This window comes from Abrus precatorius, unplaced genomic scaffold, assembly GCF_003935025.1.
Source record: "Abrus precatorius isolate BTA unplaced genomic scaffold, Abrus_2018 Scaffold7, whole genome shotgun sequence".
NCBI lineage: Eukaryota > Viridiplantae > Streptophyta > Magnoliopsida > Fabales > Fabaceae > Abrus > Abrus precatorius.
In genome coordinates, this window is record NW_020874417.1 from 25616523 (window position 1) to 25636172 (window position 19650).

General features: G+C 30.3%; 1 protein-coding gene across 5 annotated transcripts; it reads left to right on the forward strand.

The window, feature by feature from the left end:
• Positions 1–8811: 8811 nt before the first annotated feature.
• Positions 8812–18386, forward strand: LOC113873187 (probable UDP-N-acetylglucosamine--peptide N-acetylglucosaminyltransferase SEC). Of its 5 annotated transcripts, XM_027511211.1 has the most exons (29): positions 8817–9211; positions 9744–9889; positions 10015–10113; positions 10228–10278; positions 10790–10906; positions 11033–11089; positions 11727–11775; positions 11840–11959; positions 12284–12346; positions 12435–12513; positions 13123–13232; positions 13336–13389; positions 13496–13563; positions 13662–13764; positions 13971–14173; positions 14445–14541; positions 15137–15208; positions 15308–15384; positions 15499–15615; positions 15727–15811; positions 15900–16067; positions 16326–16436; positions 16537–16623; positions 16741–16868; positions 16960–17042; positions 17217–17322; positions 17456–17602; positions 17761–17881; positions 17964–18327. In XM_027511211.1, exons 7-29 carry the CDS (start codon positions 11770–11772, stop codon positions 18075–18077), a joined length of 2319 nt encoding a protein of 772 aa, XP_027367012.1. In that variant the 5' UTR covers positions 8817–9211; positions 9744–9889; positions 10015–10113; positions 10228–10278; positions 10790–10906; positions 11033–11089; positions 11727–11769; the 3' UTR covers positions 18078–18327. The 5 variants fall into 5 exon arrangements, with proteins under 5 accessions (XP_027367013.1, XP_027367011.1, XP_027367012.1 ...); XM_027511212.1 differs by having other exon boundaries at positions 8812–9211; positions 11727–11959; positions 17964–18331; XM_027511210.1 differs by lacking the exon at positions 11727–11775 and having other exon boundaries at positions 8814–9211; positions 17964–18386.
• Positions 18387–19650: the final 1264 nt, after the last annotated feature.

Consider the following 19650-nt stretch of genomic DNA (forward strand, 5'->3'; position numbering starts at 1 on the left):
TTAGACTTGTCCTAAACAGTAAGCCACCTTTCGAAATCTTTTTCAGGCTCAAACCCAATTATCAACTTCTGAAAACCTTTGCTTGTGCATTTTTCCCTCCCTCTGGCCATATTATCAACGCACACAAGTTAGTAATAATCTGTTTCAAGTGGTGATTACACATTTAATTCATCACCGGTTCTAATACTGAAATATATTGCAGATATTACCGTCAAATGCACGATCTAACAAAATCACGTTAAAAGCTATAACTACGTTTGAGTGGATCTAAGCCAGAACCAAACACGTCACACATATTCATTCTTTAGTCATAATTTCTGCTCTTAAACTCTCATCTTCACTCTCTAATCTCTCCCTTTACAAAGTTACTTCGACTTACCTTACACCCCAAAATTTATACAAATTTGATCCTCTCCATTAGTTTTCTCTCCAGCCAAAATCTTAAACATACATTTGTAATCTAAGGGTTCCCATAAATCAAGTTAACAAAGCAAAAAACGATCAATCTAATTCTCACGTTAGTCAATATAGTTAAAAGATTGGTCAATTACGAATATGAAATTGGTTAATGACAACACCATATAATGAGTTTACGAATTTTTCAATGTGATTGGTCAACCTACTCCTTAAATTCGTCAATTTCTTAGATGGAGAGAAATCTGCTGTACAGGATACAAATTAAAAATTCGGTTTTGTGAGTTTAAATACCTATAAATATTAAATTTTAATTAAAAAATTATAACATTTGTTATATTCTTAAAATAATCGATCATTTTTTCAATAAGAAATTATCATTATTAAGTATTTATTTTTAACCTTAAAGATTGATGTTAATATTTTAAAAAAAAACTTAAGAAAATATTTATTTTAAAATTTTGAATTAAATTTAAACATTTAAAAATAATAAATTTTATTTTAAATAAGATATTTATTATATTTATAAAATTTGAATATTTTAAAATACTCAAAGTTGATCTCCTGAACAGTGTTGATCTCTTGTCTAACAATGAAGGTTGGCGAGAGATGAAAATGGTCGGCCATGTGAAATGATGTGGGAATATCATTAAATGGTTGGGTGTGAAAAAGATAAGGCTCTGTTAATGGGTAGGGCACTCCCAAATATCACATTTGGAACAGTGTTTGAAGCATCCTCTGTTATAAACAAATGCATCCTTCTTTGACTTCAAATGTTTTACACCTTTCATTTGCATCACTACAATATTGCCACCTCCTCCTAAAGCCATTATCAACTTTGATTCTCCATCAGCCACTAATTGAGGCACACATAATTCCTCTCCCTCAAACTATTCTTTAAGCCTTTAATGCTTCTTTTCTTTATTCACTTTTTATTTCCAAGTTCACCACTCATTAAGCTTTGGCATCAACGGTAGTAAGAAATTCATACACGTAATATTTCACATACCAGTTGATTGATCAGAACTTGCCCCACTAAAATTTCCACCCATATGAAAAGTAATGTGACACTCATAATTTGAAAGTATAATGGTGTAATTATTTTATCATACCATTCTCCTTTTTTCAATATATTATCTCGAAACTCTGAAAAAAAATTGTAATATGATCAAATTTGGGGGGAGGGGGAGGGGGAGGATTTGAGAATAATAAAATATAAATTATAATAGTATAAATAATAGTTTAAGCATTGGATAGTATAAGTACAAAAAAAAAGTATAAGGTAGTAATTTTAATCATTTTTAGCAAAATAATTGGTTGAGTTGATGGGAGTTATGTTAGCATAAATTCAAAATCCCTATTAAATCTTACACATGATAGCATACCAAATATTCAAAAGATATTTTTTCTTAAAGAAATTTAACTCGCCCAGATTAAAATTACTTGCTCATATTTTTGTCTCTGTTCTTTTTTTTTCTCGATTAAAAAGTAAAGTGTGGCTAAAATAATGTCATCTATCTTAATTGTTAACATTTTTTAATCCATGTGTCACTCTTTAATTAGGAAAATAGGAAAAGGGATGCAAAATAGAGATAAGTGATTTCTTTTGATATATAAGATAAGTGAGAGGGAAGAACATAGCAATAATTAAACTTATGGATAATAATTAACATTATATTTAAGTAAAATTAATGATTTCTATACAATTGTATAGTCAAGATTAACTTTTCTAACTTGATGTTTGTAAATGGGCGTACCTATCACATTTACTAATAATACCCATTGATTATTTTTGTTCAACTATGCATACCGATATTCACATCCTTAATTTGTGTTCTTATTTCACTTTATTTATTTATTTATTTTTTGGGGGTAAGTCACTTTTTAATCTGCTGCAACTGGGGTAGAAAATTAGGTGCAATGTTTTAAGCATTCTATTAAGCTGCAAGGTGGAGAAAGGAGAGGTCACTTAATTGGAGGAAAAGTGAAATAGGAATAATCATATGATAAATAAAACCCTTTACTTAAAACCTCTACTTTTGCAAAAATTTATTTAATTTGCTGGGAGAAGTTGCTCTAATATTTATGTAAAAAGAGTCCAAAACAAAATTATTCGTAGACGATTCCATTGATTACCACTCGCATGGGGCATAGATTCTTTTGGAAGGGATGCTACAACGTTGTCTGCCGTAATAGAACTTTTCAAAAACATTCATTGCACATTGACAAAATCTCAGCTCCAAGAAATCTACTCTTACACGTAACCATGAATATGAAGGGAGAAGGATTTTCAAATTCTAGAGACAAGGGTTTGATATTTTGTGAAAAATAAATCCAGAGATAAGGGAATAACTAGGAAAAGGAAATTAGATTTAAAACAACAATGGTCAAGGATTAATATCTCCGAAAACATGCTTGATTTTAATGTAAGTTCATTTTGTTTATATTATAGTTTTGATGTTATTCTTTGATTCTAGTTGATTTTTTTATTAAAATTAATTAATGTTATTGATATATAGAAATTTTAATGAAGTATAAATATAAGAAAAACTTATAAAGTCTTGTTTAGATTCAAAAAAGTATTTTTATAACATAAAATTGAAAATAAATTTATTTTAACATCTTAATTAGTATTTTTAAATATTTATCATTAATTATTTAAAATTATTATTCGTTTATATGGTATAGTAATGCTAATTTATTAATTTGATATCTAGTAATTACACTAAAGTTTAAATGTAAAAAAAAAACAGCTATTTATAACTTAAAAATATAAAGTAAATGTATTTATTGTGATATAGTTAGTTAAAAGTTTAATATGTCATAAATATTTAAATTGATTTAGTTTTTTAATTAATTATAATAAAATATATTTTAGTAATTATTATTAATGTTTTTTTTATTTAATAAATATGCATATAATATAAAAATTAAAATATATATTGTTATAAATATTTTAATTAGTGTTTTTGGAATTTATTAACATCACTCTTAAAAAATTATTTAAAAATATAAACTAAATGTATTTATTATGATATAATTAATTAATAATTTAATATATCATAAATATTTAAATTGTTTTTAAAATAATTTTTATAGTAATTATAATAAATTATATTATGACATTTATTACTAACATTTTTTGTTAATAAATATATTTATAATATGAAAGGTATAATATAGATTATTATTATTTTTCTAATTAGTGTTTTTGGAATTATTAACCTAACTCTTAATTTTTTTTTTTTTACTTAAAAAATATACAACAAATGTTTTATTGTGATATAATTAGTTAGAAATTTATTATGTCATAAATATTTAAATTCATTTAAAATAATTTTTGAAGTAATTATTGTTAACAATTTTTTAGTTAATAAACTATTTTGTTCTAGTGTATTTGTCTTATTACTACATTAATTTACTCACAAGGATTAAAAATAATATTAACATTATTTTGAGTCATTGTGTGTTAGCATTAATTATTAATTATTAAGAAAAAAATGTCAAGTATTCACGATCTCATTGTCAACAATAGCAAAACATATCAAAGATATATTTTGATTGTCGGATTGTTCAATTGTCATGAATAAAACTCTCTTATATTTGTCATATAAATGTATTTTATCAACTCTTATAAATGATTTATAGTGTCTAAATGTTTTAATGTATGGACTAAAATTTTAAAATACTTAAGGTAATATTTGAACATTAGAAACTAACTTATCGTTGTGATAAGTCTATGTAACATTCAACTTAACAATTAATCTTTGAATAATATCACACATTGGTACATACCATTGTAAATGTGCTTCAAATGAAGCTTCCTATTGAATCTTACTAATCATGAATTTATCCTTACTCTAGTATAATTGTGTGGTACATTATACTTTTTGATTTTCCAAATTTACTTGTTCTTTTTGAAACTAGTACTAATAAGTCATCCATAATTTATATCATATGAATGATAAGTCTATATTTTGACATGCTTTTATAGTCTATTTTTATGTACTTATTCTTATTTCAATGATTTTTGAACTAATTATTCTACTAATTATCATAGTTTAGAATGTTAAGAGCACTGATAGATTATTAAGGTGTTTTGAACATTAATTGATAGAAAATAGGACAAGCGTGATCATGCTTCAACAACAAGCATGTTTATGCTTCGAGTCATATGCATGGCTGTATATATTGGGGGTATGCACAATCGTGCTCCTCTTCTGGTGCATCCAACTTGGAGATTTTTTAGAACCTGCGAAGAGAGAATTTAGATTTTAAATTTGGTAAATCATATCTTTTATTTTAATACATCATATCTTTATTACAGATAAAACATATATCTTGGATGCAATAACTATCATCTCTTATAAATTCTAAATCCTATTTAAAAAACTTTGAGCGTTACAACCAGTGTATCTTGGTTTTTGGCTAGCTGTTGATGACTTTTAGAGTTTTGAGAAGCGCGTCTTGGGATCAAAGATACTCTTCATTTCTTTTCTTAATTGATGTTTATCCTGTTACACTATATTTGTATGTTCAGAATTGACAAGTCTTAAACATACCATATTAATTATATTATAAGTGATTATACCACATAAGTTAATGGATCTATAAGGTAAAATGAGACAAAAATTATGTTGATCAAGCTTATTTTTTTTAATCATTATTAAATCAACAGCTTGTAGGTTTTTCATACTTTCTCTTCTTTTTGTCTTGCATAACCATTAGAAGTAATAGCTTAAGAAAAAGATTGTTAACATTTCATGAACATTGAGCATTAATAGCTTTCGTACAAGTGGTTGACAGTCATAAGAAAATTGTAATTAGAATTAATATAAAAGTGAACATAGTAAAATGTAAAGGTGAAATCATATACCCTAAAATACATCTCAATTAGATAATTGTCATAGGTTGTACTAATTTAATTCATCTTAATTACTTTTATATTTAAATCCTTGTTTTATTTAATTTCGCATATTTAAGTTTAAATAATTGAATTAAGATATTCTTGGTATTTAAAAATAATCTTTATGAGATGATATTTTACGAACTTATTTTAAACTCTCTTTGTTACTTTTCAACAAGTATATTTGCCCACGAATAAGTAACACATTTGCAATAAAACTTTAGTTATGACTCAACTACTTTGTAGTTTCCTTCTTTGACATATTGTAACACTTAATCAACTTTACCTTATAATAGACAATTCATTTGTTAGTAACTTTCATTTACAATATACTATGAATGAGAAATAGATATTTATAGATTAGGATTCAAAATTCGTCAATAGTAATTTTTTTAAAAAAATATTGATAATATTTTTTTTATTAAGTAAGACAATTTTTATAATTTTTAAGTTTGAAAAGTTATTAATGAAAATTTTTTTATGTAAAAAAAGTTTGAAAAAAATTTTGTCAATAGTAATTTTTAGTGTCAATTTTTTTCTTCAAACTTGTCAATGACAATTTTTTTATGTAAAAAATTATTTTAATATTTAAAAATTCTTAATGAGAATTTTTTCAAGTAGCTAACTTTCTAACTTCAAGTAATTTTTCTAACTTTCTAACTTTAAGTAATTTTTTTTTCTAACAAACTATATTTTAATAATTTTATTAAAAAAACCGTATATTAAAATACACCCAAATTTTTCATGTAGTATTAGGTAAGAATGGATATGTATTTTTTTTTTGGCTTTGCACATTTGTTTAGAATATTAAAATACAATAATATTAATCGAGCTAACTTTGCATTTTTAAATCGACTCTAAGCAATCTGATTAATCTCATTGATAATCAAGTTGAGTTTTATCTACACTGCATGAAACAATCTTTGTTATTTAATAAACATGGAAAACATGCTGCAATGGGAACAATTTAAATTAAGGAGAAAGCTTCAATATTCTTAACGTTTTTTAATTAAAATTAAAATTCCATTTCAATAAAAAAAAAAATCGTATTTAATATTATCGCATATTCGCATGAAAGAGTCCTGCACTATCCACTAATAACAAGTTACTAAGCTCTTCAGGTCAAGCATCCCAAAGCTTATAGGAATAAAAAATAATTTTATGTTTTATAACACAGCACAATCAATGGCGTGAGAAAAAAAATGATAAAATTCTCACCACCCATTCTTCATAAATGTTCCTAACATTTCTACCAAACCGCCCAGTACGACCCCAGCTTTCTAGAAAATTCCGTCCACGTTCATTGTATATACGCTTCAATCAGATTCTTTTAATAATTGATTGTAGATATTGCTATTATTAATTAATAAAATTTATGTTTACATATATTAAAAATAAACACAACTTCAGTATGTTTTGCCATCTTCTTTAAATTATTAAACACATTTCAAAAAATCTATCAATTAAATTATAATATTAAAGAATAATCTAATTAAATATACTCGTAATATATAATCGTTTGAAAAAAATAGTATTTTATATCATTGCCTTTTTTTTAGTTTAATCCTTTGATTTTGTTTTTTATTTTATTTTATTTTATTTCGGTCATCTTAACGGTAATTTCTTTTCTTTCTCTTCTTCTTTTCTTTTTCAATCACACAACTAATACCACTGTCTCTACTGCATAAAAATCTAAATATGCCTATGTTTTGAGCCCAACAGTCATCCTTATAATAATCATCTTTGCTATCAGTGCAACAAAGTTCAATTATTCTTACCAAGAGATTATTGTGCTGCTGGTTTCATTTTTTTTCTCACCATTAAGGTAGATAGAAACACTTACCTCAAGAAAAATTATATATTTTTAAATTATTGAGATATTAAAAAAAATAAAAAAACAAAACAAAACAAAACAAAAGTAGAATTTAAGCCAGGATAAAAAACAGTTTTAAAAACAATAAAAAAAACAGTTTGCTATCAATACTTAGAACTTGTTTGTTTTCTGTTTCTAAAAACAGTTTTTTGAAAACTAAAAATCAAAACAGAAAAAACAAACCCTAAAATTTATTTTTGCTTAATTATTCAATGTTGAAAGTTTCCTTAAAATATTGCTATTCCCTTTTTTCCCAGGACGCCTCTGCCATTCGTGTTTTTTTTTAGATCCAATATAATCTTGCTCATATTTCCCCTTAATTAGAGATATTGAAATATAATTAAAAATCAACTTAGAAATATGCTTTTGTGCTATAACAACTTGATATACGTTAACATTTTTTTATCTAATTTTGATTACGATTAAATTAAAAAAATTAAAAGTATAACTATGAATTACAGGTCTAAATACATGCATCAAAGTGTTTATTTGGTGCATGAAAATTAAATTTTTAAATTGAAATTGAAGCTTAAACTTAAAATTACAATTATAATGTTTCAAATTTTTTTGTAGAATTAGAATTATATTTATAAAATTCATTTATATAAAATTTAAATATAATTGATATTAATATTTTTCATTTTCTTTTCTGTTATTTAAAAAAGAATTAAATTACTTTTACCTTTACTTTTGCATGACATGTAATTACTTTAATTTTTTATATATGCTATAAACTAAAGGGCAAAAGCACAAAAATCAACTCAAAGCAACACAATCAAAATTCACTGTATCAGCATTAGCGTTATCAGAAATCAGAAATATATATAAAGGGAATAAAGTCGAAGAAGTGAGAAATTAAGAGAAATGTGGAAAGGGTGAGTACACCATTCAGCACACCTAATTGTTCTTTCTCTTTCCAGAAAACATGCACCCTACAAGCAAACAATATTTTGCAGTAGGTCCTTGATCACGACAAGAATACGAGCAGAAACACTACCAAGGGTCATGAATCACGTTACTTACTATTGAAATAAATTCATATGAAATTCGTTAAATCATGTGAATCTCTTTTATGCTAAATATATTTTATATGAAATGATTAAATAATAAGTATTTCAAGAACATTAATTAAAGATATTTAATGCATACTATCAAAAAAAGATATTTAATGCATGTTATTAAATATTTTTCACTACCATGAAGTAAATATTAACCACTTCACTATATTTTAAACTCAATAAATGCATTTTTTGCTAAATAATTTTTTTTAAATCTCCTCAATTAAAATTTTAAACGAATTCAATTTGCTTTACTTTTTTTGTTATATTAAAATTGAAGGAATAATTTTAAGAATATATTAAATGAAATTCCCAGAAAAAATAAAATAAGGAGGCATGCGGAAACCGGAGGGTGAATAATCAAATCTATCATGGCTTGTCGAAAGGAAAAAGAAAGAGAAAAAAAATAAAAATAAAATACACCTACTTACGTGTCGGTGTATAATGAAATCTCCATTTACCGAACGGTGGCCTTTTTTCTCTGCCTCACATCAACGGCCGAGATTTCTCCAAAACAAGATCCTCATCACATATAAAAAAAGACTTCTCCTTCCTTTCCCAATTTACCAATTTTAACAGAAACGAAGCCACGAAGAGAAGAGAAAGAAGAAGAAAGACTCTAGAAATTTCTCACATAGGGTTTGGATTTTTCGGGCAATCTTCTTCCTCCGCCACTTCTTCTCGCGCGATCTTGTTCGGATCTCACTCGTTTTCATGATCATCTTCTCCGACGACCTCTGAATCCGCTCCGTTCTTTCTCGCCGCGCGTCTCAACTGGCATCATGATCTCCGTGCAAGGCGATCACCACCGCCACCACTACCACCACCAGCCGCAGCTTACCGGCTCCGCCGACACTTCTCGGCCGCCGATTACCGGGGATCGCGTCGAGCCGTTCTCCATCAAGCAGGAACCCGCGTCGCTCACTCTTTTGCCGTTACGCGGTCATGATTCTAATGAAGGTTTTGTTCTGTATTCACTGGAAATCCAGTGATTTGTTGATGCTGCGTCAATCTTTATTATTTTTTTTGGTTCTTATTGCCCTATTTCTTACTTGTGTTTTTGGTTCAGTGTGTCATTTTGTTGTTTTTTTTTGGTGCTGTTGATTCAGCTGTGGGAGGATTTTTCAGGAGGTTTTATACTTTTTGTGTGCCTAAAATATTGGAAACTGGTTTTGATTCAGCTCAGGCTTCATTGATCTCATAATTAGGGTTTAGTAGGGAATTTTAAACAGGGACAATCTATACTGATTTTTCATTCTGTTATTTGCTATTAAGGTTTGTTTTTGGTGAGCAGGAGTAGTCTATTTCATATTTCGTTGGTTTTTTTTCCTTAGAATGGTAAACTGTAAACCCTCGAGGAAAAGTCACATGTCTTACGATTATTACTGAGTCACATGGTTGCTATAAGTGTCATATTTATATTATCCTGAGCATTTCATGAACAATTTGTTCTAATTTATTTGTACTTTGGTCAAATTTCTCCATGATGCAGTTGATGAAGATTTGCATTTGTCTCTTGCACATCAAATGTACAAGACTGGCAATTATAAGCAGGCCCTAGAACATAGCAACACTGTCTATGAGAGAAATCCGCTCCGTACTGACAACTTACTACTCCTGGGTGCAATTTATTATCAGGTTTGATTCTTCTAATGTCTCTGTTTTGTATGTCATCCTTGGACAATTTTTGTATAATCCTTGGTACGGATTGCTTGTTCTTTTTCTGATTCATTCTGTACACTTGTTACTATTTATGTGCGCAGTTGCATGATTTTGACATGTGTGTTGCAAAAAATGAAGAAGCACTTAGGATTGAGCCACACTTTGCTGAGTGTTACGGCAACATGGCAAATGCATGGAAGGTAAGTAATGGCTGCTTAGCTAGGATGACTTGATGGAACTTGTTATACTATTCTTGTGTGCAGTTGGCGGATTCATACAGTTTTCCAAAATTAACGGAGCTTTATTTTGTGCAGGAAAAAGGAAACATTGACCTTGCAATTCGCTACTACTTGATTGCCATTGAGGTATGTTCTGGACCATTAACTTTGTAGGTTTTTTTTTTTTTTTTTTTGTGATTGTTTTATTAGCTGACGTGTTACTTATGGCAGTTCAGTTCCCATATTTCTAAAAGAAAGTTCCCATTATTAGTGTCCAGTAACTGAAAATCTTCTGGTGATATATCTTGTATAAATTCAATCCTCATTTATGGATGTGATTCTGTTGATTATTTTTGGTTTTTTTATTATAATATTTCTTTGTTGTTTAGTGTCAGTAACGATGATAGATCATTAATGTTCTGCATCTATGGAATGATGATTTTTTTCTTTTTATTAAAGACGATCCTATAAGCTTTGCCATGAAATTAGCTGGTGCCAATTCTATTTTATGAGAATCAATGTTGCTTTATTGTTTATTTGTTGTAAGTATCTCTTTCAATGGTTAGTAGTTTTTTCCTTATGTACCTTTTTGCATGTGTTTGTGCAATCCTTGATTGGTTTGTTTAACCTTTTACTCCTCTTTGTTTTTCTGCTGTAGCTTCGTCCCAATTTTGCTGATGCATGGTCAAATCTAGCTAGTGCATACATGCGTAAAGGAAGACTCACTGAAGCAGCCCAGTGTTGTCGTCAAGCACTTGCTATAAACCCTCTAATGGTATTCTTTTCTTTTTGTTTGATGAATTGCTTTTCTTACTAGCTAGTTAGTCAGAAGGCATAGGGTGTAATATTTTATTTTACTTTCCATCTTATGATATAGTTTGTTGTTTATGTACTGCTACAGGTTGATGCCCATAGCAACTTGGGTAATCTAATGAAAGCTCAGGGCTTGGTGCAAGAAGTAAGTTCTTACATTTGATATGCATTTTCTAGTTTTAAGTGGTATTCTTGAGCTTTGAGGTTTTCTACAGCCTATAGTTTGGTGTTCTGACTGTCAAAGCTTATTGCTTAGGAGGCTAGTTTCTTCTTTATGACCTTTCTGTTGCAGTGCAACATATCTGTATCTAGATTTGTTGTACCACATTCTCCTTCTTGTAGTCAGTAAAGTATCTCTTAAGAGGAATTGTGCTTCCCAGTTTGAGACGATGCTCTACTTGGTTCCCTAGTATGAGTGATACTCCATCCTGTTGGATTAGTCCTTTTTATGTGGGAGATTAGTTAAAACCTTTTATGCCACAATGCTCTTTACCCAGATCTTGGTGTACTACCTTATCATCAGAGGCAATACAGTTTCTTTACCTTTGTTTGGTCTGAGATGGTTCTCATCTACTGGATTTCCCATAATGAGCGACACCACTCTGTATTCTGCTGGTCATACTCATCTTCCATTTTCTGTATAGCCAGATAAAATTGGCTATATGCAGGCCTTGGAAGCCTGGAGGTCCCCTTCAATGCTTAGTATTTTATACCCTACATCTTTTGTATACTTAGTTACTGATTTAAATAATTCGTGCGTGGAACTGTGTTCAAATTCACAGTTCGATACAGATATCAAGTTGTTGTCTTCAAGCCAGGACTCAGATGATGGTTGGTCTTGTTGTAACTTCCATCTGCAAGACTGCAAATAGTCAGAATCTAACATTTTGTGCAGGCATACAGTTGTTACCTTGAGGCATTGCGCATTCAACCTACCTTTGCTATTGCATGGTCAAATCTTGCTGGTCTGTTCATGGAGTCTGGTGATTTCAACCGAGCCCTTCAGTATTACAAGGTATATCTATTTTCTACACTACATACTTGAGTAAAATTCTTCAAAGACATGATAGAACTTGGCAGTGAATCAGATTGTCAAAGTCTAATTAATTCGCTCATGATAACTTTCCCTCATGATTAAATGTTGTTTACTGTAAAAGGTAATACTGAAAGTTTTGCCATATTATACATTAGTGGTGTGTGCTTGTCTCGCTTAAATTTATGCTTCTTGCTTCATGTTCATGAAGTTTTGGTATTAGTAATTCGAATTGTCTCTGATGCTACTCATACAATTCTGCCAGTTATATGTTCTCATTTTGCTTTTTGTTTTTAAATATTTCAGGAAGCAGTGAAACTAAAACCTTCCTTCCCTGATGCATATCTGAACCTTGGGAATGTGTACAAGGTATGGTGTTAAGTGTTGTTGGTTGGATGCAACAGGTACTTTAATTGTTATCGGTGCAAATTTGAAAGTTTCATTTCTGCTTTATCAGGCTTTAGGGATGCCTCAAGAAGCTATTGCATGTTATCAGCATGCACTTCAAACACGGCCAAACTATGGCATGGCTTATGGTGGGTTGTTTTACTTTATTTCCTCGTGCTGCTAATTTTATTTTCTTTGTAAAAGATCAATGCAGTGCATAGATTTTGGATAGTAGTAATTAATCAAAGATCTAAAAGACTTAAAACTTTGTTTTCCTTCTTTTAAAAGTTTTGTCATGGTGGTCTGAGTATTGAACTATTGATAGCATTGGTCCCAAGGATTTTTTATTTTCTTTGGTGCTGCAAACAATCATGTTATGACTTATGAGGAATCAATTTTTTGGAGAAAAGTTATAATCAGTTGTATAATATTTGCACAACTGTGATTTGTTATTGTGTAATTGGTGGGCTATCTATTTTCTGAAAATTCACTATTTAATGATGTTATATCATGAATGGCCACGGATATATTGTGGCACATCTTATGGCCTCTTTCGGTCAAGATATAAGATTACAGATGGTTCTGATAGGAGTTTGTAGCAACACTATTTTTGCTGTGCATGAAAAATAACAATTTGAAAATTGTAAAATTGCACTATGGCAAATCCAAATTTGCTTTTCATTCTGTCAATTTATGCATCCTTACAATTTCTGTTGTAGCAAATCCAGTCTATGCTAATAATTTGAAATGGTATACAGGGAATTTGGCTAGTATATATTATGAGCAAGGTCAACTGGACATGGCAATTTTACACTACAAACATGCTGTCGCATGTGACCCGAGATTTTTGGAAGCGTACAATAACTTGGTTGGTTTCTTGTTGTGTCCCAGTTTATTTTAAAAGATCTGATTGTGCAATTTTGTATGCAATTATAAAATTATATATGATATTTTCTTTGATTTTCTTATAGGGTAATGCTCTGAAAGATGTTGGCAGAGTGGAGGAAGCAATCCAGTGTTATAATGTATGTTTTTTTCTTATCTTGTCTGCCTTACATTACTTATATTTCTAGTCATTATGCTTTCATGCCATTAAAATCCCTTCTTAACCTTTTTTTTTGTGGTGTGAAGCAATGCCTTTCATTACAGCCTAATCATCCGCAAGCATTGACCAATCTTGGAAATATATACATGGAATGGTATGTGGTCCTTGTATGTTCACATTAACATGTGGTAGTGATTTGTGTGCTACATGTTAGTATTTGACTTTCTTGGTTAAAAATTTGTTGTGATGCAGGAACATGGTGGCTGCTGCTGCTTCATATTATAAAGCTACCCTGAGTGTAACCACTGGATTGTCTGCTCCTTATAACAACCTTGCCATAATCTATAAGCAGCAGGTATTGAAACCTAGAATCCAATTGAATCTCCATGTGAAATAACTCTAGCATGTGGTGATTATGTATGATATAATTGTTAATGCACTTGTTGGGTCTATTTAGGCTTGATAAAGCATTTTAAGGATTGGAAGCTTTTACAAAAGAATTTTGATTAAAAAATCTGTTACCAATCTAATTTGTTCTTTCTTGGGCATATATTATTGCAGGGGAATTATGCAGATGCCATATCATGCTACAATGAGGTCCTCCGGATTGATCCCTTGGCAGCTGATGGGCTTGTAAATAGAGGCAATACATATAAGGAGATTGGTAGAGTTAGTGAAGCTATCCAGGATTACATACGTGCAATTACTGTCAGGCCCACTATGGCTGAAGCCCATGCTAATTTGGCTTCAGCTTATAAAGATAGGTATGCTATTTTCAGTTTTGCTTTATGATGGTGAAGTCCACTGCATAAGTGCCCCTAACTTGAGAGACTTGAGGAAACTATTTTTTAGTTTTACTTTACAGTCTTTACTCTAGTTAGCTACATCTTCAGTGTTCGGTTTCCTTGTATTGTCTAGAGTTAATACCCTTCCATTGCCCTTGTAACACTGTCTGTCAGTCACGCAATAAACAATATGATTGCTATATACTTGGTCATAGCTTTAAGCTCATCAAATTTGTGTTACTTATTTCAGTGGGCATGTAGAGGCTGCTGTAAAGAGCTATAGACAGGCATTGATTCTTCGTCCAGATTTCCCTGAAGCAACTTGCAATCTCCTGCATACACTTCAGGTTTTGTTCATTCATTTGTGTAATTCTATCATTTTCAGTGAGTTTGGTGGAGCACCGATTGACATGATCCTATCACTTATGCCTTTTTATTATTGGTAATTCTATTCTGTCCCCATGCACAATTTCAACATCTAATTGGCCATGTTGATTGGCCTCAGATAGATGGTGTTGGTCAGGTCATGCAGTTGGAATGAATAACAAGTGTTCCTGCTTTTTGTTAAACCTTATCGAACTATATTATGTTCTTCATCTAGGTGTCGGATTTACTTTTCTGTATAATTGATTAAAGTGATCCTTTAAACAATGCACTATGTTAAAATGCTTCAAGGTTCTTTCTTGTTCATTGTTATACTTTAGCATTGCCTTTTTATATCATCTGGCCTTTCCCACATGTTTCTAAGGAGTCAAGATGTTTTTACTTTGTTTCCTGTTGATGTGTGTAATTGATATAAATGTTTTTTTTCTGTTGTCTGATTTTCACAATGTTTTGCTCTGCTAATTTTATGAACCAAATATTGGTAGTATTAAAATTTTCAGTTGTGTAGTTTGTAATTTTATTTGGCATCAATCAATATAATCTTCTATCATATTGCAGTGTGTCTGCTGTTGGGAGGATCGCGATAAAATGTTCAAGGAAGTTGAAGGGATAATCAGGAGGCAGATTAATGTCAGGAGCAAGCAATTCTCCATTTTTCTTTTCTTCTATTTAATAAATATATGTTACAAGCATGTTTATTTGAATACCCTTATCTTCTCTGTTTTTCAGATGTCAGTTCTTCCTAGTGTCCAGCCTTTCCATGCAATAGCATATCCACTTGACCCATTGCTTGCTCTGGAAATTAGGTATGACTACTGCTGTTCACCGGAGACATAATCTAAAATAATATGAAATGGTCTATAATATATTTGCTTTGCTTTCTTTCAGTTTATAATGCCTTTTCCTTTCACTCTTTGCAGCCGTAAATATGCTGCACACTGCTCTGTAATTGCAACTCGTTTTGCTCTTCCTCCATTCAGCCATCCTGCTCCTATTCCAATTAAGCGGGAGGGAGGATATGAGAGACTCAGAATTGGGTATGTTAATAATTATGGAGCATAATCTCTTAATTCTTCCCTTTGCTTACTGTTCTATTTATACCAATTTTTCTATTGTTATTGTAAGTTTGGGATACTTTTGGGTTGCAGGTATGTGAGTAGTGACTTTGGCAATCACCCCTTGTCACATCTCATGGGATCTGTTTTTGGCATGCACAACAGGAAGAATGTTGAGGTATTTTACTTGGTTTTATTCAACCTATTTGTTTTCCAAATATTTTTTCTTCTGTTCTCACTGTGTTGTTTACAATCTATATATATAGGTGTTCTGCTATGCCTTGAGTCCTAATGATTGTACTGAGTGGAGACAACGTATTCAGTCTGAAGCAGAGCACTTTGTGGATGTATCTGCCATGTCATCAGATGCGGTTGCAAAAATGATCAATGAGGATAAGATACATGTACTTATCAACCTTAATGGTTATACAAAGGTAGGGAGTAATTCTTCTACGTTCTTATAAATAGTCAAACTTCATAGTCAATGCAGGTTTGGTTACGTGTCAAAGTTGGTTTTATTTTACTTGTTTACTATATATGTGAATGACTTTTTCCTTGGGTGTTGTATGAAACCTAATTGGATCATGACCTGGTAAATTGTTTGCTTGGGTTTCTAATGGTATTTTTTTTTTAAAATCAAGTGTCGAGTAATTTTTTTATTTCATGTTGTAATTCTCCCTTGTTATTTGCAGGGTGCCAGAAATGAGATATTTGCCATGCAACCTGCACCAATTCAAGTTTCATATATGGGATTCCCTGGAACAACTGGGGCTACTTACATAGATTACTTGGTCACCGATGAGGTGAGATGCTAGATGTTTCCAGGCTAGACAAATTAGAGATCATGCATTTTTATTAAAATTATCTTTCATTTTTGCTGATTGCTTATGACCTCTCTCTCAGTTTGTTTCACCACTGCGTTATGCACACATTTATTCTGAAAAGATCGTCCATCTCCCCCATTGCTACTTTGTAAATGATTATAAACAGGTTAGCTTATGAACTTTTAATGGAAAACCTTGGATTTAATTCAATTATGTCAGTGTGTGTGGTGTATTTATATGCTTGACATTTAATGTCTTTGTCCTGCATAATTTTTTTGTTCAGAAAAATCAGGATGTGTTAGATCCAAACTGCCAGCACAAACGATCAGATTATGGTCTACCTGAGGATAAATTTATATTTGCATGCTTCAATCAACTTTACAAGATGGATCCTGAAATATTTAATACATGGTAATGTCAGGATGTTCTTTATTGTTTTTTTAAGATAAAGTATAAGATTCCTCAATTATATTCCATTTTGACTATGCTTTTATTATTGTAGGTGCAATATTCTTAAACGTGTACCCAACAGTGCACTCTGGCTCCTGAGATTTCCTGCAGCAGGCGAAATGAGACTGAGAGCATGTATGTGTTGCCGTTTGTTTGATTATACTATTTTAAAACATTTTCGATGATCAGTAGCATCGGATTCATTTTCATTAGTTCTCTATTTGGCATTGTCATGTCAATACACCTGTTCTTTTTGGTTTTTATTATCATATTTGTATTTGCTGTTTCTAATTTATGGACTTCTTTCAGATGCTGCTGCGCAAGGGGTACAGCCAGATCAAATTATTTTCACTGATGTCGCAATGAAGAATGAACACATCAGACGAAGTTCTTTAGCAGACTTATTCCTTGACACGTAAATTTTCCACGTCTACTTTTTGTGTAGCATCATTTTTATGTTCACGTCCAGTTGACCCCCTTCCTGTATACTTACAGTTGTCTGCTTACATGTTTTTATGTTGTCTTATATATATGATGTTTTCTTTTAGGCCCTTGTGCAATGCCCATACAACAGGAACAGATATACTATGGGCAGGTTTGCCGATGGTTACTCTGCCTCTTGAGAAAATGGCTACCAGGGTTGCTGGGTCACTCTGTCTTGCCACTGGATTGGGGGAGGAGATGATTGTTAGCAGGTTAGCACTTTTCAATTTGTTTTGTTTAGTGCTGCCTGACTTCCCTCAAAGACCTTTAGATGACTAGTTGGCAGTACCGATATGCTTATGCCCCTCTGACAATTATTTTTGTTAAACTTTCTGCTTTACTAATTTTTAACTGTTGTGAATCTGTGTAGCATGAAAGAGTATGAAGATAGAGCAGTATCATTGGCTCTGAATCGTCCGAAGCTTCAAGCTCTTACCGACAAGCTCAAAGCTGTGCGCTTGACGTGCCCTCTATTTGACACAACGCGCTGGGTGAGTTCCAAATGATATTATATACAATCAAGTAGTCTTTGCGTTGCATGTCTATTATTCTAAGTTACGTCAATTGTTGCAGGTGAGGAATCTCGAGAGATCATATTTTAAAATGTGGAATTTGCATTGCTCTGGTCAACGCCCGCAGCATTTTAAGGTCACTGAAAATGATCTCGAATGTCCTTGTGACAGATAGACATAGGAATTAGACGGGAATGTAGATACGAAAATCAAGAGAAAGTCGTAGTTACCCACAAAGTTGAGGCGTAGGTACTCAAAAATGTTGATGGGTTATTAGTTACTCATTGTTGATGGATCACCTTGTATTTAGTAAAGGAAGAAAAAGGTTGTGGCGTATTCACTGTTGATGCAATACCTCGTATTATAGCAAGTAAAAAATGTGGCCTACTTTTATTTATAATAGAAAAAGCTTGCATTTTGAATTTTACCTTTTGTCTTTTTGCAAAATCAGGGCAGTTGGAATATACAAGTGCTACGGGTTTTTATTATACTATACCGTTGTTTTTGTTTAGGAGTATTTTAACAAATATATTTTAAATGTGTTTATATTACCATCGAATAACTTGATAAGAACAAAATGATTTAGAGATTTAAACAACTGATTAATTTAATTAGTGAGAATAAATTAATCAATAATTTATGTATTATTTTAAATTTTCTTTAATATATTTTTTTACCTAATTAATTAATGTAGATGAGAGATGATCATGATTGCTCATCATTATTATTGTGTGAGTAAGTTTAAGATGTTGATTTTGTATATTGAATTAAGAGTTATTTTATAAATAAAATAAGTTAATGCACCAGATAAATTAGAGCGTATTTTGTAATAAGGGACAAAGGAAATTTTGTCCATTATGTGTTAAAGGACTAGAGAGATGTGAGACTATAAAAGATGAATTATTTTGAACAAGTTAGATTATTTGATAAGTGATGGATTTTACTGTTCAAATATTTTATATGAATGACATTTTTAAAATATATAAGTTGTGGTAGTTTTAAGTAGTTATGTAGTTTTAATCTTAATTATGTAAACAACTTCCAATTTTTTGAAATATTTAAATGGTGCCACTATTTTGAAACTTTTTAAAGTAAGAATGTGGTTCTAATATTATTTATATAGTAAGAATATTTAATTTAAATCATTTATTTCATATGAAGAATTGTATATTTATTTTAAGCTAAATTAGTTAATCATATAAGATAATAATTTCTTTGTTATTCTTCGGGTTATCACTTTTTTTGTGTTTGTGTAGCTTGCATGCGTATTTTATAAAAGAATAATTATATGTATAGGATTGATTTGACTGTTTTAAGTGAAATGTTGGTGTACATTTTATCTTAAGTTTATATACATAATTTAGCACTTACATGTAAATTATATAAATAAAATAATAAATAAAAAAAGTATATGTTTATTTTATCAACATATAATAGCTTTTAATTAAGAAAAAAGTTTTTTACATATACCTTGTTTGATATCGCTTAAGTAAAGTTTTAGGTTTAAATTTTTATTTATGTAAAAAAAATTTCTGTAATAAACTCACCCACCACATTTAAATGCTCGACTCAAGTTGGATTTGGGTTAAATTTGATAGAAAATAAAAAAAAAAATTATTTTCTTTTATACAATCTTTATTAAAAGAAAAAGAAATTTTTTAATACAATTAAATAAAATAAAAACACGTGGTACTTCAAAATAAAATTTTTAATTATTTTATTTTAATTATTTTATTTTCAATTAAATA